The sequence below is a fragment of the Oryzias latipes genome, chromosome 9, assembly GCF_002234675.1.
Source record: "Oryzias latipes chromosome 9, ASM223467v1".
Classification (NCBI taxonomy): domain Eukaryota; kingdom Metazoa; phylum Chordata; class Actinopteri; order Beloniformes; family Adrianichthyidae; genus Oryzias; species Oryzias latipes.
The window spans coordinates 11,159,086-11,183,493 of record NC_019867.2 but is presented as its reverse complement, the minus strand read 5'-3'; the positions used below and the strand labels follow the sequence as shown (position 1 = coordinate 11,183,493).

At 37.2% G+C, this 24,408-nt stretch overlaps 1 protein-coding gene across 4 annotated transcripts in view; it reads right to left on the bottom strand.

Annotated features, from left to right (window-relative positions):
- LOC101174195 (PDZ and LIM domain protein 5) overlaps positions 1–22,106 on the bottom strand; it is a 51,812-nt gene extending 29,706 nt beyond the window's left edge. For all 4 annotated transcript variants that reach the window (XM_011479045.3, XM_004072343.4, XM_011479046.3 and 1 more), the window contains exons 1-3: positions 21,972–22,106; positions 21,369–21,598; positions 9,513–9,664 (exon numbers count right to left, since the gene is read on the bottom strand). In XM_011479045.3, the coding sequence (XP_011477347.1) occupies positions 9,513–9,664; positions 21,369–21,467 (251 nt within the window). In that variant the 5' untranslated portion in view covers positions 21,468–21,598; positions 21,972–22,106. The remainder of the gene's footprint in view (positions 1–9,512; positions 9,665–21,368; positions 21,599–21,971) is intronic.
- Positions 22,107–24,408: the final 2,302 nt, after the last annotated feature.

Here is a 24,408-nt window from a genome sequence, read left to right as displayed (position 1 = left end):
TTGATGTCATTTAAGAACAATTCCTATGGAATAAGTGCTCCAACCGTTTAAAGAATGAGAAGTAATCCTACTTCCTAATTAGGTGCATGACTTTGACACAATTGTTTATTTTTTTTAAATTGCGCTGTCTTTTGAGGAACAGCATTTGGTAGATTTGATTTGTATCAAATAGAATTTTTAAATCCTAAAGTCTGCTAAATTCTTAAATGATCTTTACAGCCCAAATTATACTGATTTTTTTTAGCTATCAAGAAGCACAAAGTTTAAGGATAAACTCAAGGTATGGAAGAAAAAAAAAAGGTTGTTTTAACCTTTTCAGTTGTGTCTGTACAATCATTGGCTAATTGTACCAAGGTTATGGGGTGACTGACTTCAAGCCTTGTTTTCCCTGCACAGCAACGCATAACCATATTTTATGGAAACTCTCTGTCTAACAAAACAGAAAGAGTTGCTAACAAAATGGTGCCAGTTCACACAGCAGTGAACTGGCACCCTGAGAAGTCCTCAGGTTGTGAGAGGAAACAGACTCACTTACTTAAATCAAGGCTTGAGAAAATGTTTCCAGTAGCCTGCTGCTCAATGGGACTGCATCACAACCTCAACAGACCATGAACCAGAGAGGTGGAAAAGGAAGCAACCGCATTTCAGCCACACAAGAGGGTGTTTCTCTGAATGAAAAACTCAAACATGGGCCAAAATAAAGACAAAGTAAACTGTGTCTACTTTTGAGTTTGAACAGTCATTTACACATATAGCTCCCCTGATAGTTAACGACGCAGAAAACCCCCTTACACTTTTAATTATTCACTTCTGTATGAAATATAAGTGAAGTAAAAAGGAAGAACAAAGTGAGATTATATAGAATAATAGAACAAAGTAACCAGAAAAAAAGGTAGTTACCCTACATATCTGCTATGTGATTGACCGATTAGAAATTTGTGTCAATAAGCAGTTGGACAGGTGTCCTATTAAGTGTCTGGTGAGTGCAAATGCGCCATGAAAATTGCAGAGGTCAACAACCCAGTTCTTCATGTGCTTTATTTTTTTGCTGTGGGGATCGGCACAAAAACAGACTGTTCATCCCAATGATGAATAGATAAGGGATCATTTTCCATATTCAACATCTGTTTCAAGTCTGTCAAAATGGTTTCAAATATAAAAATGATCAAATGGAGATACTCCTACAAGTTTTCAGATATTGGATTGTTTTTTTTTTTTACTTGTTTTTACGCGGTTTTGGATACAGATTTCAGTGTCTGAATTTTCCGTAAGTCAGTGTCTGGTCACTGAAGTCATTAATGGCTTTGTTTCTCTGCAGATAAATTCCTTGTGAATGATGGCCGCATGTCCTTAAAAGTAATACATTTGCATATTTAGTGAGCATGATTATAAAATGAATTGAATTGACATTAAACAAATACCTACCTTAGTTCTTTTGGTCTTTTTTCCTCCCTCAATAAAATTTAGCAGCTGCGATTGAAGAACTACACAGCTGGTGGAGAAATAGCAATAAAATGCTTGAATAGCTTAAATTGAAATGATTTCAGCTTTTGACAGAGAAAAATTGGATCAACTTTACAACAGAGTGGTGGTATTGCACCCAGTTGCTTATGCAGCAATTTACAACAATTTACAACATGAATGTTATGTATGTAGGAGACCTGGAGCTTAATAGGAGGTGGCACATCATGTTTATGACATGATAGCAATTTCTTATACAGCCAAGTGTCCGTTTCTTTTGGAAAACAGTTTATGAAAGTTTTTTTTTTTTCTTCTTCAAAATTTTAATTTGTTGGGCACTTTTTAACCCACTGTAAAGAATTTTCCAGCTCATAGATTGTGGCTTCTTAGTTTTAGTTTCTACCTTTAACAGTGGGTAGCATTTCACAACCTTGACTTGTGGGAAATCTTTGGCAAAAATGTACAAATGTAAAAGAAAGAGGTTGCTCCCAGTGTTCTTGGGCCCAAAATATCTCTGAGCAACCCTCATAAATCCTTAAGTCCTTTAGGTGTAGATTTATTTTGGTGACAAAAAGAAAAAAAAATGTTAAACAAAGACAAACACAGGCCTGTCAAGTTGTAGATTTCACTTTTCTTGGCGTCAGTGCAATCCCTGTGAATTTGACAAGCCCTTCCAGAGACAAGTCCATCAGTTTTAAAAGGTCTTTGGCAAAAACAGGGGAGCAGTGACACATGGAGACAGCTGCACCCCGTTTAGTGCTCTTGGCTTTGGAACATATTCGGTAAATAGAAGAAGTGAGTAAGTGACAATGGCAGCTGCACAGGGAAAATCTATTTGGTACAATGGATCTGGACAAAGCTGTGCTCTTTAGCAGTTGCAGTGCATGTCCCCAATAACAACACAATTGCAGTGCCACAGTTTGACATTTGTATTAAATCTAACAGTATTTATAGCACCTAAAATAGTCTTTATATCATCTGTGTAATGGCTTTGAAAAATAGCAGCAATTTTAGCAGTTATATGCGCTGCAACATTTAAAAAAAAAAAAGGAAGGAAAAGACTTGTAATTTCTCTTTGACGCATTCTTAATTTAACATGCAATCGTTTTCTTCAGTCAACTCTTAGTCGTTCTACATTTTAGCTGAACTTTTCATTTGCCAGGTAAACGACATGCATGACGTGACATTAACCATATAAGAGGCCTTCTGCTCTCATTTGTTTGCCTAAGCTGTTGGACGGGACAAGTAAAAAAAAAAAAAAACTTTATAGGAGGATATGTAACTTATGTTCACATTTTGTAATCAAAAAGACATGTTTTGTATAGTTGTGTCACTGCATGTGTTCCTTTGCTTCGTAGTTGCTTTTCACAGAACACAACATAAACAAACTGAAACCTAACACTGCAACTCTGTGAAAACTTCCCTCACCAAGCCCCTCGTCTAAATTTAAGCCCACTTTCAGACTCATAACTTAGGCAACTGCTTGAGGTAGGTTTTCTTTGCCAACTCCTTTTGCTCTCTTGTCCATGTGAGTTGATGCCCATGTATTTTAAACAAAAAGTGAATTATAGAGTGTATTGTGGAATATAAAAGCCCCTGCTGCTGATTTAAGACATTTTCCACAAAAAATACCCCATTTTCAAATAAAAAAACATAATTCAACCTTTGAGAAACCTTAAATAAAACGTTGCTATTTTTTTTTACACGCTGCATAAGTTAATCCTTCCAGTTTAATCAAAGAATTTAGTATAAACCAGTGTAGTCTTAATATGTTCCTTCATGTGATTGTGTTTGTTCAAAAGTCCATTAGATCGCTGTGTTTTGCTTTTATAAACGAAATCTTTGTAAGCACATCAGGTCAGCTTCGTCTTCGTTTGTACTCTTTGACGCTCCTGTAAACCGGCTTTAAGGCTGTGCCACAGTGAAAAACACTTAAACACTACACACACACACACATATCCCGGCCCATTAAGGAGTCAAAAAGTCTTCTGTTGGGAATAAAGCATTTAGCCAAGACCTGGCAGTTGAAGCACTTAAAAGTGAAATACAAAGGTGCTTTTGTTGAGGCACAGCATAATTGGCTAAAATGAACGGTATAATACTTTAGGATGCATCTGCCTCAACTAATTATACTGCTGAGGGCTAATTAAAGTGCTGACTATTTTCTAGTTATAATGTGCCAGAGGGACTACTCCACAGCAAAACAGCCAGCAAGGAGGAAATGTCCAACTTCTCACTTTTAATAGATGCTTCCAATATTCTTCTTAATATCTATTTCTAAAAGTCAAATCCATCGGCTGTAGTAAGGCTTTTAGCTTGATGGGCTTCCAACTCTTCGGTCCACACATTTACTTTTCCCCTCCAACTTTAACTCCCCCCAAACACATCTATTGAATGCATTTGTGCTCATTATCTTTTCCAGTTTTTCTTCATAATATTTATTCTTGGAGTTTTCTGTATAAAACAGCTTTCTTTGTATTTAAATTTTCTAGTCACCTTAGAGTAAATGTTTAAAACTGTCACAGTTTAGATTTTGAGGTAGGGGTCAAACTAACAGTTAAACCATTTATTTTTACTAAAGGGAGTTTTGGATTGACCTTTGATTTTGCTACAATTCATGGATTAAATGATTAATCTGTAAATGACAAACTGATCCAAGTAACTGTTGCTGAAGCGCTTGATTTCAACAAAAAGCATCATGTGTTTGTGTGTGGTTTGTGTGCCTGTTGCAGAAACATGTGTTCTACATGCGTCTGCTTTCCATTTTGCAGCAAGAATCCATTTAGCAAGCAAGAGATCGACTGCTTTCATTGGTCTTATCAAATGGAATTCAGTTCGACACTGAAGAGCAGAATGGAAATATTATTAATTACAAAATGAATTCCCAGAAACCAGAGTGATTTTTTCCCCCACAGCTGTGCTTAAGTAATCTTAGCAAAAAAGCTTCATGTGAATCCAAACGCAGAGTGCTATGTTTGAACATTCTTGTCTGGTGCCATTGTGCAGGAGTATCTATAGTTCACAGATGTCGGGCAAAAATTGGTGGGCCTAATCCATCATTACAGTGTTCATGTGTCTTTCCTACCTCGACATCTCTCTTGGTCATTGTTATTGCTTCTCTGAACTTTTTATAGATTTATTCTCCTATTCTTTTCTTTCCAACTTTTCCCATATATTTTTCTTGAACTCTTTAGAAAATGTAGCTTTGTAGTGCACTGTTCAGATTTTGATGCACTCTGATGCAATTTCTGGGATTGAAAACAAACCAAATTGGATGAGTCAAATGTGAAGATGTTCATATCACACCCTTATTAAAGGTTCTTGAATTTGATGCAAACCCTAAAGAGCCAAATGTTGAATTTTTCCTATAAAAGAACAGGAGGTTGGCACCAAAAGGACCAAGTTCACATTACCTCAAGTATTAAAAACATTTTAAACCAAAAATAAATTTATATGAAATTTATACATTTTTATATAAAATTTATTTTTGAACAAAGTCTTTTCACTTTTTTTTCTATTAACTTTTTCTATCTATTTATTTATTTATTTATTTTTTCTAATTATTTTCTATTATTTCTATTAAGACGTTTTTGTATTGCTGCTGGGTGGATCAATAGTTGGACCCAATAAAACTCTTATTTTACTTTGTTATTTAAAGTGGTGGAGAGTCTGGCAGAGTAACCAGTTTATGAGGCCAGAGAGGAGGCAACTAGCAGCTTAAGTGTGTGTTAGCTGGTAAAGGTAAACAGAAGTATGTAATGAGGGCTCTGTTCACGGACTTGTAGCACCACTGATCGGTGAAAAGGGCTTGCGTTCAACAGGAAGCCATTTGAACACTGAAAACTAATGTCCAGTTTCTAATAATGCTAATGTTCCAAGATTGTCTAGTAAAGGACCTTTAACCATACCATCTTGTGATGCCACCTTGACTCATCATCAGTGATATTATCTGGGGTGTTGGAGTGTTTTGGGTCTTTTGAACATCATACACTCTCTACCAGGAGACCCAGCTGGGGTTGATCAGGTCCCAGCTTGTGTCCAGGTAGTGCTACCCACCCATGGTTGCCCCTCAACAACACCTACCTTGAGGCTGATTCTGGTGCCTCAGTAACTTCCTTGATGGCCAAGTGCTTGCTGGCCCCAGTGATGCTCTGCAAAACGACTGGCCTATGAATCCCCTGCATCCTACCCCATGGTCACAAACCTTGCCCACCAACCATTGTTCCAGCACTCTTTTACCTGGACTACAGCACCACTGATGGGTGAAAAGGGCTTTCGTTCAACAGAAAGTCATGTGAACACCAAAACTGTCAACTTTCTGATAATACTAATGTTCCAAAATTGTCTAGCAACTGACCTTACTAACCATGAAAACAATAAATAAATATATAAAAATACCTAAGGTCATCTGATAAATGTATAACTATGATTGTAATGGTTATGTATCGGCAAATGTTGCTTTTCCTTGGCTTTAATCGGCTCCAGCCTAAAATCTATTCTAAACTGTTGAAAGAGAAAACATTTGAAATACCATTGTTGGATGCAAAAATGTACTGCTCTGACAACTTTCTTAAAGAAAAAATATGACAGAATAACTGCTGGTTTTAACACAAACAAATATTCACAAAGGTTTGTTCAAGGAATATTAGGCTGATGTATAACTCCCCTGTTAATCGGGTGAACACTTTTTAAAAATAACTCACTCAAATCTCACAGCTGCAACAACTTTGTGTTAACAAACAGCTTCACTTCAACTTTACTGTTAAGCAGTGAAGTTGCAATTCAAACTCAAAGTTCTACAGAAAGCTAAATAAATGTTAGTGTGGGATGATTACCCTGGTAACCATGGTATTTGTGACCATGCATGTACAAGAAAAAGATCCCAGTTCTGTTCCAGCCTTTGACTTGATGGAATTTTGGGAAACTGTCAGGAGAATCTGGCGTACTTTGGCATTCTTCAGTACAACAAGAGTCAATTGTACATTTATGTGAAGCTTAAATTTTTGATGGTAACTGTCTTTTCCAGTGTTTCATTTGATGTTACACATCTGCTGTCCATCTCCTAACCACTTTAACTCTTTATTTGGAAAAAGGCATAACAAATGGTCCACTGTTAAATACAGACATGTGGCACATGTATTGTTGACATTTTTCTGCAACCTTTTGGTTTTAGCATTTCTTTAGCTATGAGACCCAATAACAAACCTCACCTAAATGTACACGCAAAAAACAGTGATACCCATAAAACCTCTAAAGAGAAGGAAAGAGATTGGCTTATTCCATTACATGATAAAGCCCAGATGTTGACCTAGACTTGAAACTCTTGCAATAAACAAAATGTCCATCAAAGCGCCAGTAAATGCCAAGTCACAAAAAGAAACTCTGAAACCAACTTTTTCTTGGTTTTGAATGGAGTCTAGATAAAGCTTGTGATTCAATGTCAATTTTTTTCAGCCTTTAGAAAAGCAAAAGCTGACCTAAAAAATCCCTGAAGAGACTTCCTGAACCTAGCATTATCCCAAAACTCCACTAGAAGAAAAGGTATTTACCCCTTTTCTGAGTAGGTATCTATGAAGACTCTCATAGAAGAATGAAGACTCTTTCCTAGTAGGTTTTCATGCAAATCTTTATCATTGTAGGTTTTTTTTATCTAAATCATGAAAGGAAAAAGCCACATCTATATATTTGAAATGAAAACCAGTGCTAAACAAGTATTTTTCCTAAAGGACTTGTGTATTCAGGGCTAGTTCATTTTCACTCTTTTAAAGCTGCCTAGCCTAGGAAAGGCAACTTCAGGTCTACATTTTTTGCTGATATCCTCTGCTGAGTACCTGGATCAGGTGTATCCAACCAAGTAGAAGAAAAAAGACTAGAGTATGCTGGAAAACAAGTAGGGCTGTGCCCCTCATTGTGCACCCTGTTCAAGCCCATTCTGATGAAAATTGTGTTTTTGGTGTTTTTAACATATTCTTGTGGCATTTTTCTGATGGAGGACATAAAGAAAATTAAGCTCAAAAATCACATTTCCGAGAATATTTTTATTAAAATCATTGTGAATTAGTAGCAGACGAAAATAGCTTGTTGTGTAACGTAGATGCTACAATCAGTAGACCACAAGTTCCCTGCACCGCTCCATTCTGATGCATCCACTTGAAGATGATCAGATTCATGCACGACTTCGTTTTCCTCGTCTGAGCTGGCATCTGAGTCAAAACAGTACAACTGGATAGCTCCAATATTGCACACCTTTTTTGTTGCACCAGTAATATTAGGTTGGGATTGTTGGGCTGTAAGCTAGCGGGAGAGCGTGTAAACAGATGGGTGACGGGAAGTGGGGCGAGGCTTGCCCTTTGCCAACAGTCCCATCCAAAACTACGTTTTTAGATTATGGCTAAAAACAGCATAATCATATTTAAAAGACCACTGAGGACACTTTAACAATAGCTCAAAAGATGTTTGGAGTGGGATTTTAGGATTAGTGTCCAAAGACTGCAGGAACTTTAGCCTATTTGTTCAGAGTATTTGAACAAATAGATTAAGCCCTAAACCACTGTGTGAAATGCGACATATAGGTCATTGCTGGAAGTGCTGTCCCAATTTTTTTCATACCTAGAGATATATAAAATGCACATAGGCATGCAGACCTATTCTAAAAACATTTGTGATAGAATAAACCGTTTTCAGGAGCTCAGTATATTTGTACTGTTGTAGCATTTCAACCTTTGTAACAAAGTCCCGTCAGGATATTTCTAAGCTACCAAATCTTCTTAACCAACAGTGGTGATACAATAAAGTGGAATCATTTGCAAACAACAGCAGCTTAGCCACATAAATATTAGGCTACATAAACAGAGAGTTTTTGGATGGTGAGTTAAAGAAGCACAGATGTTGTCAACTTCTTGCAACTGAAATGCTTTTAGTCAAAACAACCAGCAAAATAACCAATGCCTACGAATCAAGAAGAATCTTATTCATCCTTGTTGTATTTATTCAATATCTTGGTTAAATTCTCTATCTTAGAAAAAAAAACTGTAGTCAATCCACCTGCACAAACCTCAAATATGCTGAAATCAAAACTTGGCACAATAACTTAGAAGTCTGTTGTAAAATCAGCTTCCACAATGACAAATAACTTTTCCATCAATATTCTTCTGCCAAGAGGTACTGCGACACCTGTTTTACTCATCATGAAATGAGAAGTCGATAATGGATGTCTTCAAACCACAGCAGTACACACACAGAAAGCCACACGCTGACATCAAGTTACAAAAAGCCATATGATATTTAAATTAAAAAAGTCTACTTAACAGCACAAAAACATCTTCAGTCTGTCATCATTTGGGCACAAAGGATGAGACTATCAGTTTTGGTTGAATGGCTGAAGAGAGTGAACACAAACAATATAGAAGACAAAATGTGAAATCAAGACAGATGTGAGGAGAAAAACAACTATGTTCATAGATTATCTTAGCCTCTTTGCAAAGACTTATTAAAGTTTACATGTGCATAGACTGATTGCTGTAATGCAGCTTTTTGGTTTATGATTAATGAGCCTAAAAACTCGTATGGTCTTATAGCCTTTCACTGTAACATCTCATGGTGCTTAAGTAAAAACACACGCTGCCAAAGAGCCAGACAATGCAAACCATATGAGAACCAACATGAAACCTCACATACACACAAAGGGTCTTGCATGCTGTAACTGAAATACTAGAATAAATCAGCATCACTGCAGAGGATTCCGCTGTGAGGAGTGGACCATAGGGATGAGGTGGTGGTCCACATTTCAGATTTTCTCACTACGATTTTATCCATTTGTCTTTCCTGAGGGAAATGGGAGAAAGGGCAGAGACAAATGGTGTTGATGGGTTTTACGGCCAAGATTAACAATGGTGAACATCTGCCTGGATCCAGGATGTCCGGGTGCTGTGGAGGGAGGGATTTGAATCTGATGCACAAATGGCTTGTTTGCACTGAAACATGGTGTCTGTGTCCTGTGTAGTCATGGTTACAATAACAGATGCACATCAAATCACAGTAGAGGTGCTTACTTCTGCAGGGTAAGGCTGAGGTTGCTGGAGCAGTTCTTGATTTTGTTCTGGGCCTCCAGGTGGTTCATGCCATCTGTAGAGATCCCATCAATAGAAAGCACAACGTCTCCAACAGCTATGCCGCCTTTAGCTGCCTTCCCATCGTTCGTCAGCTGCAGAAACACATAAGCCCAAATCAGACCAATTACAGCAACATTTCAGCCAAAGTTCTCTGGTGACAAGGAGGGTGAAGGGACTGTGAGGAGAACACGGCCCCTCAGATGTAAAGCCAGCAGCAATAAAAGCTCCTGTTTGACTTCTTTCTGTTTTCCTTTTTCATTATGTTTTCCATTATGGATTCTGAAATAAAAGCCAATTAAAAAAAAGAACATTCAACTAACAAAAAGCCTTGACCTCAAAATATATTTTTATTGGAAATGATTAGATATATTTGATTTTTAAACATAAAATAAAATAATTATTTCCCAATAATCTTTCCCATCAACAATATCAAATGCCAGCTTTATGATGCAAACTTTGTGCTAAAAATATATTAGTGGTTTTATTTGCTCACAAAGTCATTGAAACAAGAAGAGTTGTGTAATTGCAAAAGTTTTTTTAAATTTCTTTTCAAAGCTGTTGCTTTCTAATAATAACAAAAGAAAACACATTTTGAACAAATTTTGAAAACACAGACATTGCACTGATTTTGATAAAAATCACAGAACCAAATTCTAAAGATGCATTGCAGAACTACCAATGCCTTTAAATAGTAAGTATTGTATACTTTGAAGGTAGAATGTGATTTACAGTCACAGTCCCATCCACACACATTCACAGGCAGTGGAGCTGCAATCAGTATAACACTGACAACAACCTGTAACAAACAGGAGCAAAGTGGGGTTTAGTGCTTTGCTCAATGCCATTCGAATACGTGTGGGAAGGGCGAAAATCGAACCTGCTATCTTCCAATCAAAGGTTGACACTATACCTCTAGACCACACTTGTACTTTAACCAGTGACTCTAGTATACACTTGACAATTTTCAAGTGTATACTTTGGAGGAACATTTGTTCTATCTGTACAAAGTTTCATTGCTTAACCCCCGCTTCCCTGCTGAGGCTTTGTTAAATAAAAACAGATTGGAAATAATAACATTAATGAGCTGGTTGCGGTGCCAACCCAGCTTTTTCTACATACTTTGAACTGTAACATGCCTCATGTTCATTTGTGCTTTTAGACCAAACAAAGGGATGTACTAATGACTTATTTTAATGACTCCACACTTCTGGATCCAAAAACATGCTTCATAGGTTAATTGGTTGCTCTAAATAGTCCCTATGTGTGAATGTGAGTGTGCATAGGTGTGTGATTTGTGGCCCTTCGACAGACTGGCGACCTGTCCAGTTTGTCCCCTGCCTTTGTCCACAAGTTCCCGGGATAGGCTCCGGCAGCCTCGTGACCACGCAAGGGACGACAAAACAGGTTTAGAAGGTGAATGAATACTTCTGGCCCCATCATACAAAGGCTGTGGGTGAATATTTGTGAGGCTGCTTCCACATGCCTGCCTGAACATAAAAATAAAAACAACTGGACATTAGATTTAAAATTGAAGAAGTGATTTTTCCATAACTTATATTTACACCATTTTTCTAAGGTGTATGCATTAACCAGCATCTATTTGTAAGATTTATGTTACTCTTCCAAACTTGTTTTCACAAGAGTAAACATGGCTTGGGAGTGAGGAGCCCTTCCAATCAGTTGAAGAAACCAGTGGTAAATTAGAATGAATGTTGGATCAAAGTCCTGTAGTTCACAATTTAAAAGAGCTATTCAAGTAAGCCAAACATGTGAGATGACTATGAACAGCAATTGCTAATCAACTGAATCTTTACTGGTATTATTGGCACGTTAAAAAGGCTTAGATAGGACAGGACTTGGATGCAGTTGGTGTCCTTAGTGGAAAACCCTTCACACAACAGCACTCCATACCACCCACGCACAACTTCATTGCAAACGTGGAGCAAAAAGCCTCTGATGTGGCTTTCATGATTAATGACAAACAGGGCTCAAATTGAGAACATTGCAGAACATAGTGCTTGTACAAGACATATATTTCTGCTGAATGGACAAGAACAGCCAAGGACCAGAGTGCATAAAATCCACAAGTTATTTGACAAATATGTGCACAATGGGAAAAATGATTCAGCTTTGGAAGATGCTACAAACATTGCTGTTTCTTTCAAGCTGCAGAAGAGTTTAGTCTTCATAACTTTTCGAATGTTTGGAGAGAAGGTCCTACATTCTGTCTCCCTTTCTCTTTTACAAACACACAGAGCTAATAAAAGAGACCCTGATCCCAGATTAGTGCTGAGCCTCCCCAGTCCAACCTTTTATAGTCATATTAGCCCAACACACGCAATATCACTCACCACCATGCTCAAGAACCAGAAGACCAGAGTGATGAGGGACTGACATTACTCTCTTTAAAATTAAAAGGAAAAAGAGTAAGTGGAGGAAGAAGAAAAGGAAGTGTTTTGGTATATTACACCAAATCTTTGTCCTTTCCAGAGCTGCGTTCAAACTCACAGCTCTTGGATCAAATCACAAGGGTTTGCTCCCACTATTTTTCGCATCCTGCTCTTTAGATTTAAAAACTCCTACTGAAGCTTACCTCACAAAGCACAACTGTGTTCCTTAATGATGACGCAAACTAAAGTGACAGCCCAACTGGTTTTGGATAACAGCTAAGTGGGGCACAGGGGGTCAAAACCTCTTTAGTTTGTATTGCGAGTATTTAACATGCACCGTCTTAATTCCAAATGTCCAACTCATTTAGCGCCATCTCCAATGATTAGTTCCAAATGCAAACATTTGTTTTCAGTCTTTGTGATAAAGTGTTTTCCAAGCATGTTTTGATTTTCATCTCAGTTAGTTCAACAAATCAGAGAAAATCAGAAACAGAAAAGAAAATATTCTCCGTCTGAACCGAGCCAGCCCTGTCATTCTCAGGGTATTTGATTTATGGCTCAGTTTCTTTGGCCATGACATTTCCACTGGAAGTAGCACACTGAAGAGACAAAGGGGCGCCCAATAAAAATATCTGGTCTTGTAACGTACCCAATTTTTGAAAGTGAAATTGACGTCAAAAACTTCAGAATCCATCAATTGTTTATTCCAGGGTTTGACATTGCCAAAGGTACCTTAGCTGCAGGTGCAGCAAAGACAGGTTGCTGGTTCATGGAATTTCAAGTGTAATACGGCTTGGCATACTTTGTTACTGCAAAGCAGACAGTTTGGAAGATGAATGTAGAAAACAATGAAGTCAACATCTGTGTGTATTTGTGTTATTCAAATGTTATGTAACAGTGGAATGTAACTTAATTCATTGCTATGAGAACGTGGTTTGCACTCTCACCGCACAACAAGTAGACCATGGCTCAAATACCGGCTAGGACCTTTCTGTTTAGAAGTGGTGTTTCCCCGTGCAGGTGTGGGTTTTTTCCGGGCATTCCAGCTTACTTCCAAAAAAAAAAAAATGCTTTCTTAATATTAGCAACTGTAAATTGTCCCTAGTTGTATTTGTGAGTGAAAGAGTGTGGTCCTGCAACATTTCCAACAATAGCTGGGTCCAACAAACAGCGACCCTAAAAGGGATTCAGCGGGTTCAGAAGATGGATCAATGGTTCACTTTTAACCTGAAGGCTGCTTAATTATTCTGTTAGTCATTTTAATAAATACTCCTGTCTTATTCAATCTATGAGTATTATAAAAAAAATATATTTCAATAATCAATACAAATACTTTTGTCTTAAACTAAACATGTGTTATTTCCTTTTTTTTTTACATTCTGTCTCAGTTGAAGCATGCCTATGATGAACAGTACAGATGTCTTGTTACAACTCGCAGAATAATGACTGCCAAATAATATTTGTCCCCACTGTAATATATAAAAACCCCACCACCACCCCACCCCACCATGTTGCCAGGTAGTCATGATACGCCTACTTTGTTTAGTATTACTTCTATTGAAGCAATAATTCAAAGATGGAATAAAATTGTTTTTTTTTGTTTTAATAACCTGAAAATCATCAGAAACAATTTTGTAGAATTCAAAGTAGTGGAACATGTAAAGTAGATCTTGAAAAGTTTGTCCAAGTTGCACTTAATTCAGGGTCAAAAGCCTCCACTTGGCCAACAAAATGGCAGCTGTTTACATTTGGGGTATGCAACTGCAAGGGCCCCATTGAAGTGTTTAGTGAATTGGGAGCAAAAACAATGAAAACAACCTCAGACTTTGACACATATTTACTTTATTTCCTAACAAAGCAAGACTTTAAACTTAAACTAGACCAATTCTCAGTCATTATAAAAACATTCTGACGTGAAGTATGGCAAAAATAAAGCATTCCTGCAAACAATCTGTTGATAAAACTTTGTGGGGTTAAATGTAAAAAGAAGTTTTAAAAAAAAATGGTTTTTTTCTATTCCGTTTATTCCCTTTCGGGGTCATAGGGCTGCCAGGGCCTATCCCGGCCACTTGTCTTTTAGGAACAACTTCTGCATATAGAAGTTTTTTTTTTTTTAAGGTAACAAATATGACAAGCAAATGGTCACAATCTACATAAAAATACTCACATTTGAAAGAAAAATACTGTATCTTCCCTAGCTTTGACGTAATTATCTGAAAAGATTATCTTCTTTAGATTTTGCATATTGCATATTTTTTCCCTAAAAAAGGCCTTTTAGTTTTTCTAAAAGACATCCAGCCTCCTTCACAATTATGACTCCATGGTCACATTTCAGCCATCAGAAATTAACATTCTTATTTCTTAGAAGTTTTTTGTAAATTTAATCACAAACTGTAAAAATTAAGCTGTTTATTTTTCAATGGTCACATCAGTTATATGAACAAAAGTAATAAAATTCATTAAGATACTGAACCATAAGATAAACTAAAAACTAAAACATAATGAAACATCAGCTGACGGACCTCATGCACTGATTTGAACTTCTGTGCTGGCATAAGCATTTTTATACCTCCATTAAACATTCTTTTTTTTTTTGGACACTTTTACAAAACAGCTGTTTTTTCCCCCAGCGCAGCATATCCGCTGGTTTCTAATGAACACTGACTTGTTTGTTCATACTCAAGACAAATAAAAGAAAAGTTTATTGGTTTGACTTTCCATGGCCAACATGTTGCAGGGACAGCTGCAAAAGCCACATATGAACACTGTCTACAATAAACACTAAATACAAGTTTCTTAACAAATACAAATTCTGCATTCCTTTTTATGCACAAATACTAATCCCAATTTGAAAAACAATCGATGGTTTTTATATACATGTATATTTAGGAGCTACTGGACTGAGGCTGTAAAAATACAATAAATAAATAGAGATACACTCAAATGCATCCCATTAATAAGTGTTTATAGTAAGGAACCACTTTTTCTTTGTTCAGTCTTTGGCAATATGATCAAGCCAGACAGCCAGCATCCCAGGAGGAAGACGGAGGAGACTGGGCTCCTGCGGAAAATACATTACAGCCCTATTAAACAATAGGTTATTCTAGTCTTTCTTTATGGGTTCACTGCAATGAGCAAGACCTGGCTGAGATGTTTCCATGTTTCACAACAAGACATCCTCAGAAATAATGCTATACTACTTAAATGCAACAGTTAAAAAATTGCAAAATAATTTACTCACTAGTTTGTTTTGTTTCCCAAATAAAACTAATTCATTGAAGCAAATTCCCTCAATATAAGGGCAATGATTATAACATAGTTAATCCCAAAGTAAATTAACATATTTATGTATTTAAACTCTTTCATAAAAAGTCAGTATCAGTCAAAATATATGATAATGCATATGCTTTCAAAGGGCTTTCAAGCCTTCCACAAACATTTCACAAATAAAAACAGAACAACTAATAAATAAATAAAAACAAAGAATAACACAATATTGTTTTGCCTCAATAGCCACAAATCTATATAAATACAATACAAAAGGATTGTGCCAAATACCACAGAAAACAAAAGCAGAGCAGCTAACACAGTTGCTGAAACTAGAGTAGAAGATTTTTATGGGAATGTGAAAAAAGATGAGGGACGAGTGGGAATATGAGAGACTAGGAACGAGTTCAAGGGGTTTGTAGGCGGCTTTAAAACCTCTATGAGTTGTCGATGTTGAATTTACCTGGGTGCCTGGGAGTGAATTTTGATGTAGGACTATAGAGAATATTGGCCATCTGAATCTTTCACCGTAAAATGTACAATATTTTGTCGGTGGTATATTAAACTTCCCTCATTCCCACACAGAAGTAAGAGAGGGAATCAATTTAGCGGCAAAAACCCTTCCGAATTATGCCATAGCAGTGGTCAATAAATCCCTCAGATCTTAGTCATTGGCTGATTTGAACTGACCTTTTCCTAGTGTGTTAAAAAGCAGTTTTTTAGTCCAACTAAGAAATTTGATTTGGCCTTAATAAAAATTAACACATTTCAAATATTTTTAAGTTCAAGGCTTGATTAAACTACATCAGTGTTTTGCTTTTTGTAATGGTTGACACAAACACTGACCTTTTTTTATAGCTCTCCATGGTAATTTGCTGCTCAGCAGTGTAATGTTTTATTACAGTATGACCAGATATGAGGAAACACAAAAAGACAATAAGATTTTCAAAAGTACATGAACAAATAGTTATTTTAAAGCTCTTTTACAGTCAGAGAATTTACACAGAATCTTTCATTTTTGTTGTTTTTTTTTTTCCATTTTAGTTGCAGATCCTATGATTATACTTTAATTAGCTAGGGTACGATCAACAATAAAAGGTAATGGTTGTTTGGGACCAAACAAGAATAAATAAAAATACAGTTGATGTATTTGCAACATGGAGTAAACTAAGTGAACCTTGTATTTTTGTGTTTTTAATTCAAAGGATAAACATTTACCAAATTGTCTTAAAGTTCAGTCAAGGCAACTGAACTTAGTTTTCTTTCTTGAAACATTTCAAAACTTGTCCAAGTGGCTTCATTAGTCAGGCGTTTCAAGAAAGAAAACTATGTCCAGATAACATCAAGAAAACACGACCTGAATGAATGAAAACCTTTGTTGTACCAAATTATTAAAAAAGTCAAATTTTTCTTTGACTAAAAGAGTTTGATCATCATGATTTATTGCCAACCAACTGTACACAACTGACAAGTACCCTTAGAATTGAAACTACTTTATATTTCATTGATACTTCTTTTATTAGTGTGCTCATGCTTTTCACAGAATGCATTTAAAAAAAAACACTATAATCAAAGTATGGATACTAGTTAAAATCATGGTAGGAAAAGACCCTACCAGGGCACAAATATAAAAAAAACTGAGCTGACAGTAAAAATATCTAGACACTGATATGTAGGATTTGCCATGGAACCAGCTTTGCTGCGATAGAGTCAAGTATTGAAAATCATGGTAAATGACACATATTTGTATAGCACTTTTCTACCTTCCTCGAAGGCCCATGGTGATTTACAGTCACAGTTCCATTCACCCATTCACACATACAATTACACACTGATGGCGGCTCCGCTGAAGAACACTGGAACCAACCTAGAACTACAAGAGGCAATGTGGGGTTTAGTGTCTTGCCCAAGGAAACTTCGACACTTGGGAGGGCAAGGCAGGAATCGAGCCTGCAATCTTCCGATGAGAGGTTGACCGCCCCACCTTCATGAATCATTTTATGGGGGTCATTTGAGTTTTCTTTGGACGGCTTACAAACAATATCCGTTTACAATTGCTAGTAAAAGATATAAAATATGAAGTCATTTTGCAAGCATATATAGAGAAAAAATTAATTAAAGCCAGGCAAAAAGGGGGGACGGCAGACAGACTGTTTAGAAGCACAACGTTTGAAATCGACACGTCATTGTGGTCGTTTGTTATTATCACTTGCTGAAAAGCATCTCTGGGGAAGAGGAAGGCAGCCACCACTAGTGAATTCCATGGAGTGCAGCCTTCCCCGAAACACTTGTATTTATAGATTAAATGCCCCCAACCCACCCTCTCTTTCCTTGTGATGAGCTTTTGGTACAGTTTTTAAACAGGTTTTGTCAAACGTGTCTAAATTGTTTTAAAATATTGATCCCAAAGATTTGAGGAAATCTTCAAGATCAGCCTCAAATGTTCTAAATGAAACACATTAATACACAGTAATAAATAAACAAATGTAAATGTTTACAAAAACAAGAAAGACAAATGAGCCACAAATAGGAGAAAAAATGTCCATTAGCCTAAAAGAGAACAGATCCAAAGAAAAGCTCCATCACAGAAAAGAAGCTTCTATTCTGAGTCGTCTAATGCACAGGTCAGTTAAATTATTCATTCAGTCGATGCTGTAAGTGGAACACACGTCTGTCAGTGAGATTAAAGCTGAACAGGTGCTACATCAGCTCCATCTCACTATTAATCGTGTTGATACCTTTTTCTGTAACTTTAAACATATGGTTTTAAAATAAATGTGGGGGAAAAGTTGAAAAATTATATTTTAAAAAAATCTGCTTCTTTGGGTAAAAGTATTATCCAAGTTGGGTCGGCTGCTGTTCAGCCACTGCAGCTCTAGATGGGGAGATGGGCCTGCATTGCTGCCTTGCTGTGGTGTTGTTGGGTCCTGGCCTACAATGCTGCACCTGGCTGGCTATGCAGCCATCACCAGAGTAAGCGGTCCCAACTAGAAGCGTTTCCACCAACAAACGTTTTCTGTGCTCAGCCTGTTTCCCAATGTTTATCCTCAAGGGATGGGGGTTTTCTGTGTTTATTGTGATTGTTTTTATATGATTTGTTTTAGTGCACAGAACTTTGCGTTATGCTTGAAAAGTTATGTATAGAGAGAGAGAGAGAGAGAGAGAGAGTAATCTGATTTCTTTCATCTATGTCTTTCAGCTGTTCTCTTCAGGTCACACTTACACTACCATCCTCATATTTCCCAGACTCCAGCTCAGTGGCCTTGTGGTAGAGTGTCTGCCCTGTGACTGGAAGGTCATGAGTTCAAATCCAGGCTGAGTCATCCCAAAGACTAAAAATGAGACCCAATGGCTTTCTGCTTGACACTCAGCAATAAGGGATTGGATTGGGAGGTTATACCACCAAATTGTTCCCCGAACGTAGCTGTGTCTGCAGCTCACCGCTCCCCCAGGGGATGGGTCAAACACAGAGAACAAATTTCAGAATAATGGGACTTTAACTTAAACTTGTCTTCTTCCATGAACCTCGTCTTTAGTCTCTTTCCCAGCACCTCCAGCCTCCCCATCATTTAACTGTCCCTCCTCTTAACATATCCAAATCATCTCGGTCTGCTTCCCTGAATTTGTTTCACCAAAACACCTAACATGATTGAACATTTCCTCTGGACTCATTCCTGATCCTATCCATCCTCGTCACTTCCAAAGAGCACAATACAATCTCAGTTCTGCTGCCTCCTGTCTCCTTCTCTGAGCCACTGTCTATAAAACAACAACATGGCTGCTCTCACCACAGTCCTCATCATTACACATGAAAACCCTTTTTTACCCATTCCAATCTGCTTGTACATGTTTCTTTACCTCTTTTCCACACTCTCTGTGGTGCTGGACTGTTGACCCCTAAGAGCTTAAAATCTCCTTCACCTCTGCTCCCTGTGACCTCACTGTTCCGTTTGAGTTTCTCTCATTTCATCTCACAGACAGGTCCTCTGTCTTGCTGCTACCAAAACAAACCTCCATCTGTTTCCTTCACCTGCTCCATGCGCCAACTACAGATCTTAATGTTATCTGCAAACATCATGATCATCATTTAAAATAAAAATTGAAAGTTTAGAGAGTTTGATACAACATCCACGAGAGTCTAGACGGGTGATTTTATCACATAATAACAATAGGAGTTGGAGCACTTTTATTCCAATATATAATTCCAAGATGAGAGAATTTGTAGCTTGGGAGCAACTTTACTGTCAAAATTAGCTGTTTAACCCTTCTGTGAAAAAGGAATATATGCATTGTGGTATTTTGAATTTCCTCTCAGTGATTGGCTGTCAGAGCTCAGATCATTGATCTTTAGATATTTGATATAGCAGGGAGGAAAACATTAGGATCCCATTCCATAGTTTGTTCTAGTAAAAACTTTGACTTTGTAAGGAGTGACTCATGTGTTGCATGAGGTCTTACAGCTGGAAGCAAATTGAAACAGAGCCAAACACAGATGCAACAAAACTAGGAAGTTGTGAAAGTTATTTGAAATAAGCAGCAAGGCTGTTAAAGAAAATCTGTTCAGTGACATCATCTTTTTATTGACTGATTTTAACAACCGAAGCTCTTTTCCACTCGACCACAGCATTAAAACCACTGGCACGTGAAATGAATCACACCAATTATCTCGCTATATTCCAGTCAAATGGTATTGTACAGTGAAATCTTGGCTCAAGGCATTTAGAAGCAAAACTGTTACACTTTAAAACAGCTGCAAGACACTGAGCAGGTGGTTTTATGGTTGATAAGATCTGCATTTTTTCCACAATTCAGAAGTCAAATATAATTTTAGTGGTATACATTTTTAAACTAAAAGAGAGTGACACTTAAGTTACTTTACAGACAACTACATTTAATCAAATCATTCAGAATTCTGACATCATAGGTAAAGTCCAAATAAATACCTGGGAATGCTTGGTTATTCTTTACAACAACAAAAAAAGAGATGCAGGCTACTTTTATTTTTCCGGATGAGTAGTGGTCCGCTTTTTATGTGGTTTCAACTTCAGTTAAAATTTCTTGAACGTTTTTTTTAAACAAAATGAAAAAGAAAAAAAAAGGGTCAAATTAAGCAAAACAATGTGCTTGAAAAGCAGATGCTAGAGTTGTTAACTTATGGTCCCACCCCTTTTTTACAACACCTTAGGTTGTGCATATTTTTATTGATGTATCATTAATTTTGTTTTCATTTCGGATCATTTTGACAACTTTAACTCAATTTGTGATTGATATATAGCATTTTTATTCCAGTCTGGTTGCAATCTTAATGCTCAAGACAAAACCTTTTGCGTAAATTGTATTTAAAAGACCATAAGTAGGTTAAATGTGCATCTACGTTAAAAATGCTGTCTCATTTTCAGAAAGCATCATGTCTCCAATGCTGGGACTCCCAAACTAAAGCACAAAAGTGCAGAACTGGGCTAAAAGTCTCACATGGTTTTCGTTAGTGAGAAACTTATCACATCCAAAGTAATAACATCAACATGACAGCATCAAATTGCCTCCAGGGAGGCGGGTACAAGATTTGGAAAACAGCACTCAACATTTAACATTTTTAGTCACAAGTCCTCCAGAGTCAGTGACTTTTTTTAGACTTTGGCTTGTGTTCATATCAAAATTTATGCAAATGTAGAGCATATTTAAGCATAATAGAACATTCCTCTAAGAGAGAATGTTCTGAAAAGCAGAAAGGGCGAATTGCGTGTTTTGACAGAAAGACTGGGTCAACAGTTTTTGTGCCAAAATGTTGATTGCTGCCATCTATCAGGCAATCAAAGTGAGGTGGAAAAGAGGTTTCCTGTGTGGTCAATACATGCCAGATGGCACATGACTTGGCTAAGCTGTCATGGGTGTGGTTGTTGGGGGTGGATGAAAGAAAAAATAGCAGAAAGATAGAGATGTTAACTGGAAGGAGAGAAAAAATAGAAGTCAATCACTGCTTTACACGTGACGTTTTAGTCATGCCATTGAACGGCTACCTAACAAATTTTACATCTGACGGCTACAGATCATTTGTGAAAACATTTGTCAACCAACTCCAAGAAGTCAAATCAGCTTTCATACATGTTTTTGCGAGTGCCTGAGTGCAGTTTAGGCTTACCCTCGAGATGGTGAGGGGCATGTTGAAGTCCTTTCCTCCTTGCAGCCTGAAGCCCCAGGGGGCGGGGCCCAACAGAATGACGCTGTAGTTGCTGCTCATGGTTTCTGCGATATGTTGTTGGACACTAAAGTCAACTTCTGTTGCAGATCTAATGAAATTAATGAGTTTTTGACAGATTACAGCTAAATGCTTTGGTGAGAAGTGCTTCTTTCAAGATGTTCTTCCAAAGTCTGGGGGAAGATATGGGACATATCAGGAACATGATTTGCCACTTAGAGAATAAAAGTTAAGATAAAATTTTGAAATTAATATTCAAATGCCACGTTTAAAATATAAGCTAAACATGACACATCCAGAAAACGTAGAGCAACTACACCCGAATTAACAAAGCAATGAGCACTTAAAATCTTTCTGGAAAATGGGATTTACTGACTCTACTTTAAAAGAATCAATTGCATTGTATTTCCTGGTTGCAAGCAAATCTACAATAAGCTATTCCTTCGGGATCCTCCACCAGAGGACCCTAATAGAGCCTGAATCAATATAATTGCAATATAGTAACTACGTGCTACTGTTATTATGATACAGACTTAGAAATGATACCTCTATTGGAATTTCCCAAGCAGAAGGCAGGTGGTGTAGACAGTTTAAATCCCAGTTTCCTCTGGACTGTCCCTTCCAGCAAGCACACCGACTGTGTGAGAGAGGCAGAGAGGGACAGTACGCTCTTTTATAGTTGTTAATAACAGAGGGGAGGGTAAAGGTGGAGGAGGGGAGAACAAGAGAAGGAGGGGTAAGGAAGAATGGGTAGAGGTTAGAGTGGGTGGAAAAAGGAGGTGGGATTCAGTCATGGGTGGAGTGGTTCAAACGCAGAAAACAGGGAGAAAGTATAAGGGGGTGGGGGGTCTGATACAAAAATAAATGAACAAAAAAATATTCCTAATATTGGTAGGAGAGGGGGAGCATCAGAAGGGACAGCATGGATTAATGATGGCTGCTTTACACACTGAATGGTGAGAGGAGCAAGATGAGGCATGCAAGCAAGCAGGAAGCAAGAAGCAGGGAGAGGGGATGGTTTATCTTTCAACTAGATATTTTGGGAACACTGTCAGGGCTGCAGGCTTGTTTCACTTAAGGTTGGACGAGCCATAATGGACTTGTCTAAAAGCTTCATAGAAAATGTCTGAGGTCAGTGAAGGAACTAGAAAAACAATTGTTTAACACCAGAAAACGTGTTTTTTTATTTTTATTTACTGTTAATCCAAAATTTACATTGAAACTAAACCTTTTCTTTAAGTCTGTTTTTCATTCATAGCAATAGGACCAAAGTGAAGAACATTTATTTCATTATTTCTTATTTTTGGCAACATACGGCTTACAATTATGTACTGGATTTCGGCATTTCACCTTTTTCATTTTATCTCAGACAGATCTATTGTCTTTGTAATGAATCTAAAATTAGAAAAACTCAATTAAAAGACCATTATTTCCTATCCTAACCTTAACCAAACACTTAGATGTATTTACATCATCTTGCAGAGGTGAACTTCTGTGAACTCCAATAATCTTTTGATCATTGTTGTCTTTAAGTTATGATTTTGCTGTTAGGCAAAATTTATAAACGTGCGGTTTTCTAGGACAGTTTCTGTAGAAGGGCAGTAGTTCATTAGAAATTCATCCCATCTCCCTTATCTTGCTCCTTAGTCCCCATCTCAACATCCCACTCTCTCCCTCTACTTTCCTTTTTCGTCTGGTCCAACAAGGAATGTATAAAAATATAACTCTTATTAATAAAGCTCAAGTACAAAAGGGGTTTATACAAATATACACTCCAACTGTCTGAAGATCCATAAACCACCATTGTAACAGTCAAATCTGTCCAACACAAGAGGCACACAGCACTTATCTGCTTGCTCAGATGTTGGACAGGTGAAGTAAAGAAAAAAAAGAAAAAAAAGACATTCTCCTCAGAGTTGTAGGGACTGTTGGTGTGGAGTGAACCCAACCCCAATTCCCATCATTTATCAGTTTACAATCTCTCTTGGAGCCCCTCACACCCCTAACCTAACATTACCACTGCAACAAAAATACTGTAGCGAGAAATATTGAAGCCAACCAGCCGTACAGTTAATTTTCTTCATATGTGTCTATCAGCAGAAAAATACCAGAAAGACGTGTTAAAAAATAATTTAAAAATAAATTGCTAAAAGTGCAATTTTCATAGGAGTAGGTATTTCTCTGTTTATCTGCCTAATGGACATCCCCACAGTTGACTTCAGTCATCTTCACTTCAACCAGTTTTAACAAAAGTCTTATAAATCACAGGAGGAATTTTTTTCAAAGTCAAAATTATCAACACAAAGTTAAAATGGAGAATATATTTTCTCCGCTGAAAGATACAGCAAATTAAACCTTACATGATCTGCATTCCACAACTTCTGTTAGAGTAGTTTAATTTTAACAATTACATACTCCTGATCAGTATGCAATTGTTCTTTATATCCTGCAGCAGTGGTCCACAGCAACTGTTGCCATAAAAACATTCTCTCTCCCATCTACAAGAGACCCTAAATTCAATGAAGAGATGAGGTCAGATCCCTTTTAGGTAAACAGAAAAACAACAGGAAATTAGATTGTAAATTAAAGAGTCATACACGAACGTAGACACAGTTCAAATCTAAGAGACTACAAGAAAACGTGCAAAGTGAAGTCAGACGAGGAGAAATGTTGGATAAGGTCAAATGGTAAGATATGGTGGTGTTACTTTTTTGTTAAACCTTGACCAAGGCTGATGCCCTTCTTTCAGTGCCGAATGATCTCAAATGGGCTCTGAGCTGGACCTTCAGTGAATAACTAACCCACTGGAAGCTAACAAAAGCCATTTGGCTCAATGTGAAATGAATAAATATCATGTGAATAGTTTATTAGTGAATAATATTCCTGGGAAAAAGCCTACTTTGAGTCCCTTGATCTAAAGTATTTTCCTGCCCAAAAACATTCAATTATTGCTTTATTTTGTCAAACATGACTCACAGCCGAA